Here is an 11,648-nt window from a genome sequence, read left to right on the forward strand (position 1 = left end):
ACACTAGTCCCACACTGCTGAACTACGTTTTGGTGTGAGACTGGGTTGCTTCAGGGAGAGTGTCCTCATTGAACCAGGTTGCTGGTCTTTGTGTACCTATAGCTACACAGGAGAGTGAATGGGGTAATTTATCTGCCATAGCTCTGGTTGCAAGGGTGATATTCCATCAGCCTGGCGGACATCAAAAGGGCGTGGTACCAGTATCTTAAAAGTGAGAAGAAAGCGGGCAGATAAAGCTGAGGTTTAGGGTGAGACAACACCGCGGGCCAAGACAAGGTCCAGGGTGTTTCCACCACTGTGGGTAGGGTGATGGACGAGCTGCTGGGAGCTGTTGAGCCAAACGCATCGGTAATATTTGTGAATTTTGAAATCCCCAATAAGCAGACATTTTTCAGAATATGTAACAAGAGAACTCATCTAAAAAAAAATGTTCAATAGTGAATGAGGAAAATAAAGCAAGCACCTCAAACATTATGAAAGTAGAGCTTTAAGTTTGAATTTCGAGTTAAATAATAGACTACAACAGATAATACCATTGTAGTACAAAAAATGTGTGTGTGTGTGTGTGTGTGTGTGTGTGTGTGTGTGTGTGTGTGTGTGTGTGTGTGTGTGTGTGTGTGTGTGTGTGTGTGTGTGTGTGTGGAGGTGTGTGTGTGTGGAGGTGTGTGTGTGGAGGTGTGGAGGTGTATGCGTACGTCTGATGGGTTGTTTGTGTGTGTTTGTGTGTGTGTGCTCGCGTCTATGTGCGTCCATCGTTGCGTGTCTGTTTGCAGGGATGCATGAATGCATGTATACGTGCAGACAGGCAGACAACATACCACATCTCGATTCCTGCCTCCACTGCAATCAGCGCTCCACACAGAGCACCTCAGGCTCTCGGGCTCTCCTCATGCCCTCTACTATGTGAGAACATCAAGCTAAAGCAGGACCTCTCCCCAAAACACACACACACAGCTCTCCACAAATCCCCAGGTGACTAGATAAACGGGCTGTATTTTTTCGATCTCTGGTTTCCCCTGTATTCAAAACAAAACCATGAAGCCATGACAGTGGAAAGTGATCTGAAACCAGAGGCAAGGAAGTATGACCAAATGGCACTAGTTTCATGGTTTAGGCTAAGGACAAGAGGTTTGTTAATTTACATATTTACACCGCCGCTCTTGAAACAGATTGTGATAATGACCAAATATTTGACTACTTCTGTACGATGCAGAGAAATAAGATAACTTCTGGAACCAACACTGCCGCACACACGCATCCACATCCACACCTACACACACACACACACACACACACACACACACACGTACACATACCCACATACACGCATACACCCACACCCACACAACATACACAAACACGCATATGCACACACATGCACGCACACAACCACACACACCAACACGTACACACACACACCTACACCCACAACCACACACACGCACACACATGCACACACACACACACACACACATGCACACACATACGCACATGCACACACACAACCACACACACACACATACACCCACAACCACACACACACACACACACATGCACGCACACACACACACATTACCCGTAAAACAAGAAACCGGTCACACCCAACCGTTATCCCGCCCTTCATCCCTCGGCACATTCTGAAACACGTGGTGGAGACTGTACAATCCATCCCGTTGACCAATCAGAGTGGCTCGCCCGCCACCGCACAGAGAGACAGCGCTGCCTCTGTGGTGGAGTGGACAGAGAGAGGAACAGCAGTTCACAGGGCTTTTTACCTCACTGAGCACACAACCCCCACCCCCTCCCCCGCCCACAGGCTATAAACAGCCAAAGGGAGCATGAAGAAGCAGCACACTGTCAATGAGTGTTGGGCTGTCAGTTATTCGCTTCTTGCAGCCTTTATCTATTGATTTTAGACATCATTGATATCCTGATTTTTGGATTTTCAAACCTTCCATGTAGTGATCATACAGGTGGGATTTAGAGTGCTTTTTGGGTTCTTTTTGGTCGGCTTCAGACAACAATCCAAATTGTTTTGGTTTCCCGGGGCTGTTTCTGGTGGTACCATCTGAAGAGATGGGTCTTCTGGGCTGTGTCCTGTTCTGTGCCCTGCTGGGTAAGTGTTGTTTGGCAAGAGCTTTTTTTGTTTTTATTTATTACTTTTCCTTCACAATGTTAAACTGTGTAAAAAATAATGTGGAACCCTGGCATGCTACTGTTGTTAATATATATTTACGTTTATATTTGTGAATACGAAGTTAATTTAGCATGAATACTATAAAACACAAGAATAGAACCAAACTAGGATCAGAAAATGTTTGCAGTAATCATAAAGCACGGATTGGTTGGAGAAAACACACACACACACACACACACACACGCACACTTACACACACTTACACACACATCAATTTAATCAATTTCTGAATCAGGTTTATGTGTTTGTTTGAAATTAAAAAACAAAAAAACACATACTGGAGACATATCACACATATCATATCACTGGAGACAGTTTTCAACACATTTCATACAGTCCTTCTAGTTGCAGAGTTCGCTCGTGCTAGGCTAGCGCAAGTCAACGGGCAATGCTAGCCTGCTATTAAAAACAGTCTTACCCACTCCACAGTACACCCGAGGTAAATCAATTATAACGCCAGACTATAGATTTAAATGTCTGTTGATAGAATAATGTTAGAAATAAAACTAACCTTGCATCGCATGAATCATCGAGGGACTACTCTCTCAGCAGAAGCGGAATTTTACTATGCGCTGGTTAGGTTTGTAACCGAATCACGACAGAAGAACGTAAACAGAAAAGCGAGGGACAGAAGCGCAATTGAACGACTAGGCAACATGATGGTTCAGTGTGCTTTTAGAAATAAACGGTACAGATGGGCACCACAAAGTTTCCACCAATTTCCAGTGCGAGATCCAGAAAGGACTCAACTGAGGCTTGTTGCTGCTGGCTTGGACATCAAAACACCGGCTCGTACATGTACGGTTCGTTGGATACAACAAATTCCTCATAATCGTCTTCAAAAGCAGATGCATCGCTAACTCCTCCAAACGTGGGCATATCTTGTTAATTGAATACGCTTATAGAATTCCTTCGTTCACTGTACTCTGCGTTTGTAGCAATGACAGCGGCAGGTAACCTAGGTATCAGTCCGCCGCTGCCGTAGCCTACGTACAGGAATATAAACACTGCTGCTGAGACCCCGCAATTCCCTCAAAATGCAATGCAATGCAAGGTTGGTTTTATTTCTAACATTATTCTATAAACAGACATTTAGATTTATAGTCTGTCGTTATAATTGATTTACCTCGGGTGTACTGTGGAGTGGGTAAGACTGTTTTTAATAGCAGGCTAGCATTGCCCGTTGACTTGCGCTAGCCTAGCACGAGCGAACTCTGCAACTAGAAGGACTGTATGAAATGTGTTGAAAACTGTCTCCAGTGATATAGAATACCAATGCTCACTTGGGAATCAGGCCCTATGTCCAAAATTCCGAACTACCCCTTTAAGATACCTAGATGGCTATAACAGCAAAGCAAGCATGCTTTTAAAAACCTAATAATTACCTGTGATTAGCACCTCCCCTGGCTGACTCCTGACTAAAATAACGAACAAACCTTTTTGATTGTGGTTCTGTGTCCTTTCTTAGGTACCATTTCCTGCGTTCAGTATAGTGCAGATCTAAACATGGGTGGTGTCATAGGGAAGGTGTGGTTTGACTCCGACTCACAGATTGCCAATGTGAGCGTGACAGGTGCTGGAAACTGCGACAATCTAACCCTATCCGTGAGTGAGTTCCCGGTCATGTATGGCCATTTCGCCGATCCTTGTTCGCCGGCTAATATCGGTCCAAAGATCTTCTCCTTCACAGTGCCCTCATCCTCAGATTCAGTGGTCAATCTGTCAATCCAAGCGGGCATTACCCTGGATGACCTCTCACTGATCCTGGAGACCTGTGCAGGAGTTGAAGTGTGTGCAGTTGTGAGCCGGGCTGAAACATATATGACGCGTCAGGCCAGGTTTACAGGACCAGTGTCGGGAAACGTTTACATCCGCCTGAACCCTGGATTCACCAATGTTAGGTTTCTTTCAGACCTGGTTACCATAGGGCAGGTCAACACCCCATCACCCTTCATGACCCTCTATGGATCCACCAGCACGGTCGAGAACTGCACTGCTCTCCTTGGGAGCCTGGACACCTCGACTCTCGCAGAGCTCGGGGTCCTGAGAGTAGGTAGCCCACTGCAACCTGCAAAGTCCCGCTTCATACCTGCCACTTTCCGCAGTGACACGTCGTATCTTCTGTACAAAATGGGCTCCGGCTACAAGTGTGCTAAAATCTACGTGCTTCAGAAGAAAGCGGTTAGTGCCAGGGTGAACATGAGGGGGATTCGAGGCTATTTCAGCTTCCGCCAGCCTTCCCCGTTTGAAGTGACCGAGTTCCGCGTGAACCTCACTAACTTGGACGACAGAGTAGTGGCCTACCACGTTCACATGTTCCCCACGCCCCCGTTCGGTTCTCCCCCGCAGAGCGGGTGCTCCAATGACAACGTGGGCGGCCATTTTAATCCCTTTGGCCTGAACGTAAGTGCCCCCACGTACCCCCTGGGGCCCGGCTCTACGCACGACAGGTATGAGCTCGGGGACCTAAGCACCAGGCACATGTCCCTGCAGGGCAAAAACGCCACCGACATGCGCTTCACAGACTTCAACCTGCCTCTGTTTGGCTTGAACAGCATCGTGGGTCGCTCTATGGTCATCCACCAGCCCGGTGGACCCAGATTTGTGTGCGCACCCATTGGCTACCCGGGAGAGGTGGTGAGGGCCGTGGCCGAGTTTCAGACCCCAGTGGTGGGACGGGTTTACCTCACGCAGCTGAAGAGCGAGCCGCTGTCCGACGTGTCCATCTTCGTGGATCTGGCGTACGGGAGGCCCTCCACCGCCGCCACCGTCGACCACAACTGGCACGTCCACATGTACCCCATCAGCTCCGAGCGAGACGACGACCCGCAGCGCTGCGCGACAACGGGGCCCCACTGGAACCCCTTCAACGTCAACACCACCGACCCCAGCTACCTCCTGAACTGCGGACCCTCCAGTCCGCTGTCCTGCGAGGTGGGAGACCTCGCCTCGAAGCACAGCACCCTCAACCTGAGCGCCAGGGTGGGAGGCGTGGAGGCGAAACAGTTCTTCACCGACACCACCTCTTGGCTGCGAGGAGGCGGCGTGCTCGGGCGATCGGTGGTCATCCACCGGGCGAACCGAGGCGGCCCCAGGATCGCCTGCGCCAACGTCACGCGGGTGCAGCTCCTCCGAGGAAGCACGGGCTCCTGGTACGGCCCCGGGGCCGCGACGGGCGGAGTTCGGTTCTACCAGGCTTCCTCCCGGGGGAAAACGGCGGTGAACGTCTCTTTGGCGGGCCTCGGCGGCCTGGCGTCGGGCTACCACGTCCACATTCTGCCCATCAAGAGCGGCAACAGCAACCCCTGCTCCGACGCCAACATCAGGGGCCACTACAACCCGTTCAACGTGTCCGCGTCCCCCGACCCCGGGACCGGCACCGTGGACCAGTACGAGATAGGGGACATCAGCGGCAAGTTTGGAACGCTTGCGGGTCGCAATGCAATCCAAGCTGTCTACGAGGACAGTAACATGCCACTCTCTGGGCCCCTCAGCATACTGGGGCGGTCCCTGGTCATTCACTATACCAACGGATCCAGGTAAAGAAGGATGTGTGTGTGTGGGTGTGTGTGTGGGTGTGTGTGTGTGTGTGTGTGCGCGTTTGTGTGTGTGTGTGTGTGTTTGTGTGTGTGCGTTGCATGTCTCTGTCTGTTATCTTTTAGTGTTCTTAGTAAATTAGGTAGGACTAATGACTGATGAGTATATACCTTTATGTCCCAATATACCCAAGAAATCCATGTTTGCTAAAGGTGCAAAGAACAACAAGCAGTTAGAGACAATTACGCCGTCTTGGATAAAGAACAATGTCTTCCCAGGGTTTTGTGTGACAAAACACCTATTACATGCATGATTCAGCAAAATGTGGATTGCACTCAGATTGAATCTCTTGAGATATATCACTTACTCAAGTGTTTTTTTTGTGTGTGTGTTTGTGTGTGTGTGTTTAGAATGCAGTGTGCGGACATCGAAGCTGAGAACACAACGGACCGGCAATGGGTATTTGCGAAGGCGGTATTCAGGTCCAACATATCTGGAACCGTTATGTTGGTAAGACCGAATATATCACTCCTACTACTACTACTTATGCTACCTAAAGTAGGCTATTAATAACAATAATTATAATAATGAAAATAACAACAATACATTAAAATGCAAATGTACTGCATTGTAATGACAAAAGTGATTCTCGTTAACTCGTTTGTAAAAGATCCAGATTTGCAAAATAAATTGAGGAACTGGGCTGAAAATGTCACCACCTCAAAACCCCAGCTGCCACAAAAATATGCCAGCGTATTTTGGAGCAAGGGGGAGCGTGAATTCATTATTGCTCCGGTGCGTAGGGGGGAAACCGTTGGGACGGCATCACGACTTAGCCTGGCACATGCTACGGCCGGCTAACCGGGCTCAACTGCCCCAAATGCACCAGGTAGCTCATCAAGGGAACAGCTGTGCTTGTCAGACCCACCCCTCCCCCCTCCAGAAGCCCAATAGCGAGCCAGGGTGATGAGATACATCCATGTATTGAAGCAAACATTAGGCTCTCACCAAACTGCCTTACAATCAAAGGCAAAATGGTGTTGGGTGAATAACACGACGTCTTTATCCACTCAACCTGCAATGCCTCGACAAATGGGTCCAAAGTCTGCCATGAGAATGGCTGATGATCAATCACGACATACAGTGACAAATTGATCGTATTCTTCATTGTATTGAGTTTGGTATGTGTATTATTCATGTGTCGATTCAACTATATTTGAACTGGTTTTTTTTGGCACAGTCTCAACAAACATTTCCTGATGGGACAAACGGAGATCTTATGGTGGAAGCTGATCTCCGCTCTATTTCGACACGAAACGTGAGCACAGAAATATGCACAACAGATACATTGTTACATTGTAGATACATTGTAGATTTTATCACACCAAAAAACACCATCTGCACCGTACACACACAAACACAAATCCACAACTCAATATCACAAAGCTTAAATAAATGTGTGTGATCATTCCATTTGTAACATGCAGAATTCATGATTCATCATGGAAGCCTGTATGTTGCAAACTGACAAATCCCACACACATTTGTTTTGGCTTTGTTATATTGAGGTTGTTGATGTGTATGGTAGTGACCAATTTTTGCGTTTCTGTGTGTGTGTGTGTTTTGTCCATTTAGAACATGCAGGCTTACTGGTTCATCATGGAACAACGCATCGATGCCAACGACAGAAGTAGGGAGTGTGAGAATCTAGGCAATAGCTACAATCCCTTCAACATGACGTCAATGGTGAGACAAGGCTTTGCATGTCACATTGTTTAATTTGTGTCAAAATGTGTGCCAGGCAGCTAAAGAATTACCCAACGTACAGGAAATAAAGTTTGGCTTTAAAAAAGCAAAACATATTTGCATGAAGCTAAAGATATTTGTATTTCTAGCCAAAAGCCGAACACGATAACTTTACATCTGTTTTAGGAATGTTCCAAATCAAGGAAGCTATCGATTAATCAGTAAAATTCCGTAACAGAAATCCAACTTAACCTGTTATTGTACCTGTGAATCTTGAAGTGCAACATAACTTTCCATTGACAGATGATGTGCACCCTGTCGTTTCTTCTTTTCCACTTATATTTGTGTGATGTGCTTGTCTGTGTGTGTGTGTGTGTGTGTGTGTGTGTGTGTGTGTGTGTGTGTGTGTGTGTGTGTGTGTGTGTGTGTGTGTGTGTGTGTGTGTGTGTGTGTGTGTGTGTGTGTGTGCGCGTGCTTGCACGCTTGTGTCTTGTTTCTTTTCTCAGAGCTCCAGCTGCTCCGGAGACACTCCTCTGAGCTGTGTGGTGGGTGAAATGAGCGGCAGGCATGGCCTGCTCAGTCTGCAAGCAAGACAGGTGTACACCGACACCCTGCTCCAGCTGACCGGAGACCACACAGGTACAGCAGCTAGAGCCAGAGATGGAGAGACTGGGGATCTAGAGCAATAACCACATGACAAACAGATTGCAGACCCACCTCCTTCAAACCAATGACTGATGGGGTGTACTCTTCAGCAGCTCTGAGGAGGATTATAACATGGCCAATAGCAGGAGGTTTACTGCCAAACTTATGGGTCAAGCGGTTGAACATAGACCCGATAATAAACCAAAAATAAACCAATTAAATTCAACCAGAATGCCCTTCAACGGTCCTCTGCTGCCTTTAGCAAATGATAGCCTGGCGTTGAAGATGTTGTGTGGCTTCAGTCGTCTACAGGTCCCTGCTGTTGATGGACCGCCAGAACATATTGGCGTGTGCCGACATCCTCCCAGAATCCCCCTCGGCCGAACAAACCTTCCCCAACGTGGATCGCTTCAGCCGGTAAGTAACAACCTATTAGGGCACGAGACTTCGTGACATTACCGCAATGTACTGATATGGACCGTGGCAGGTGGAAAACCCTTCCGCTTATAAACCGGCCATCGGTGCTGTTCACCCTTTTTTAAACGAGGTTATCAAACACATGTCGTTCGACCGATGTGACACGGAAAATTTGGCTTTTTTTACCTATAGTTAGTTAATTGCTACTATGCTACTATTTAGCTATTTAATAGAGTATAAAATAAATAAGTGACAGTAATCTTAATCTTACGCAAAATAATTAACAGTGGAAGCACATGATCTGCTGAGGGGAACGACAGGCTTTATTGTAAATGGTGTGTTTGTTGATTTTGTATGTGGGATGAACAAAGAAGGGAAGGGAAATCATAACAAATAGTTGTGAACTAGTTAAACTAGTTAATCCTCCTAAGATCTTTTTTTAATTGTGTCATGGGTGTGTTTGCAACCGTCTATCATCTTACCTCATCACAGTACAGAATTATAATGCTATAGGCTATCCAAAAAAATCATCTTCTATAAATAAAAATAACATGAACCTTAATGCAATCTATGCAATATTTGCGGCCTCCTCTCTAGATATGACTTCCGCAAGAGGGTGTCTGAGGTGCTGGACGTGGCCATGCCGAGAATCACCATCCTCTCCCGGTCTGCTGCCTCGGCCTCTGAAGGAAGGTGCCAGCAAGTGGACTTCCTAGTATCAGGTGAGTGTTGAATGCAAAATGGTCAACCTGGTTGGTTTACTGCCTTGTTTGTTTGCCATGTGAGGTTATTGATATTATGATATTTTAGCAATTTTTAACGTTCAGTCTTCCTGTGAGGGGGTCTCCTTTAGCACGGCACACCACACACTTTGGTTGTCAAATCCATTAATTATGGATTATTAATTATAATTTTGAGAGAAATGCCTTAAAAGCCACAATAAAATGGGCTGTACTTAAGATGTATTACGATTAAGGTGATTAATAGGGCTCCATTGAAACCACGAACGCACACGCATGCATGCACGCACGCACGCACGCACACACAAACATCAGATTCCAGATTCAGACTACATTACATCTTAATATAATGTTGTTTAGTAGCCAACACTCCACTCACTGGTGTAGTTGAGTAAATTGACTTTTTAACAAACCCTGGTCAGTTACGTGAGACTAAATTTAATGTACTGAAATCTGTTTCAGTATAAGTTATTTTGGTACCATTGTATCCTTTTCGTAAAAAAACTTAAAGATGCGTGTGTATCTTTGGTTTGACCCTTAAAACAAGTCACACATTGGAATGACCCAAAAATAAGCAAACGGTGTAAATTGTTTTGGAGGGCTCAGACGATTGGATAGCTTGGGTAATAGCCAGTATTATAGCCAGGATTGGCATAGCGAGTCCTCTAATCAAAAAAACATTGTTTGTCCTGTAAGTCTATACCCCTGGCTTGGATAAATCAAACTATTGCTGAGAAAATGATAGAGGAAACCGGATACTGCCAGTGAAGAGTCTCTATCTCTTCCTCATTGTGTATGTTCCTCTGCCTGGGATGAAAACAAAGGGTTATGTGTGCTGGGACTGTACCACACACAAGGCCAGGTCGGATTCAGGCTAGACCCTGGGGCTCTCTTGTTCCACCACACTTTGTTAAAAAAAATAATAATAATTGTCGTCCACCCAAAATCAACAGTGTGGTTTTCAGATTGAGGATTGATGACTAACAATCACACAATTTGACAGCTACAGTGATTTAGAGATTTGTTATTGTGTTTGATAAGCTGTCAGTAAAACATGTGTCACTCATATTTTTTTTTAAAGGTGGAATGAATCATGCAGGTGGATTGTCATTTGAGCCGGTTTAATCTCAGAGACACTCTGTGGTGTCACCGGAATAGGAGGAGGGTTTTTCTTGAGGTGGCACACATTAAAATCAAACAGGGTTTTTCTGTTCATAATGGCCTGAAGTGGCATTTAATAAACATCAAATCAAAAAGGGTTTTTTATTTATTATTTTCCTTGGTTGTTTTGTGCTAAGCATTTTGTGCTAAGCATTTTGTATTTCTTCTAGGAGACGTTAGTCAGGCGAGTCTGGAAGCTGTTAAAAACAGTCCAAGAATGGGTCCGTTCAGAGAATCCTCAACATGCACACGTAAGTACACTCTCGTGGTGTCCAAATAAAGAATGTATATTCCAAATGGACACACTATACACACTAGTTTGAATTTTAAAGCAATTACTAATTAAATATAATGCCTAATCTTTACTGCCTAATTTTGCAAAGCCACAGTAGTATGTTAAGCTAAATGTTATATAGTAGTTATAGTAGTTTGGTTTCAGAATACAGAATACACAACTACATCTAATATTATTTTGCAAAATTTGTAAATGCTATTTCTTCATATGTTTGACATTAATTCATGTTTTATAACTGATGAAATGTCCCTCATTTATGCCTAGGTGACACTACATCTGCAGGCCTGTTGCTGGTCCCAGGAAGCAATGCACTTATCTTGCTGTTTGCTGCGCTCCTTCTACAATCCTGGGTTTAGATTCAAGAATTTCTTTCTAAACTAGCTTCTTGCCTATTATGGATTCTCCCAGTATGGTGGACGTTGGATCTGTTTCATTTTCGAGATATGATTTTTTATGATACCTGTGTTTTGGCAATTTTGTCATGTAAAAAAATCAATTCTTGTTTTTACAGTTACTATCATGACTCTCATTTAAAAACCTATAAATCCATGGTAATTTAAAATATTGTGGCTTGAATCAGCAATTAAGTTTCAGTATTTGAGGTGTTGTCTTGGTGGATATTGTTATTTTTATTAAGTGGTTCTTCTGTCCTTTATGCACCTAAACTGCAATAGTCTACTCATACTTCCGAGTCGATTGAAGTCATTTTTGTAAATGTGTGAAAAATCGTGAATAAAATACCAAATTGTATTTTTTTAAATTTCTATAAACAAAAATTATAATAAAGTTGTCGATTTGCGTTTTATATATATGTAACCTGATTTATGTACAGTATTATGACAAATAAACGATGACAATAATACGAACGTAATATTTTTTGCTATGAATTCAATGAGCGGAGGCGAGCTGC

The 11,648-nt window shown here is 44.9% G+C and overlaps 1 protein-coding gene across 1 annotated transcript; it reads left to right on the forward strand.

Annotated features, from left to right (window-relative positions):
- Positions 1-1,830: 1,830 nt before the first annotated feature.
- On the forward strand, positions 1,831-11,598 carry cusr (Copper-only SOD repeat protein). Its single transcript, XM_060046473.1, has 10 exons — positions 1,831-2,116; positions 3,666-5,736; positions 6,145-6,244; positions 6,975-7,052; positions 7,370-7,480; positions 7,987-8,119; positions 8,428-8,542; positions 9,140-9,264; positions 10,614-10,694; positions 11,003-11,598. Exons 1-10 carry the CDS (start codon positions 2,077-2,079, stop codon positions 11,092-11,094), a joined length of 2,946 nt encoding a protein of 981 aa, XP_059902456.1. The 5' UTR covers positions 1,831-2,076; the 3' UTR covers positions 11,095-11,598.
- Positions 11,599-11,648: the final 50 nt, after the last annotated feature.

The sequence above is a fragment of the Gadus macrocephalus genome, chromosome 3 (genome assembly GCF_031168955.1).
Source record: "Gadus macrocephalus chromosome 3, ASM3116895v1".
Taxonomy (NCBI): Eukaryota; Metazoa; Chordata; class Actinopteri; order Gadiformes; family Gadidae; genus Gadus; species Gadus macrocephalus.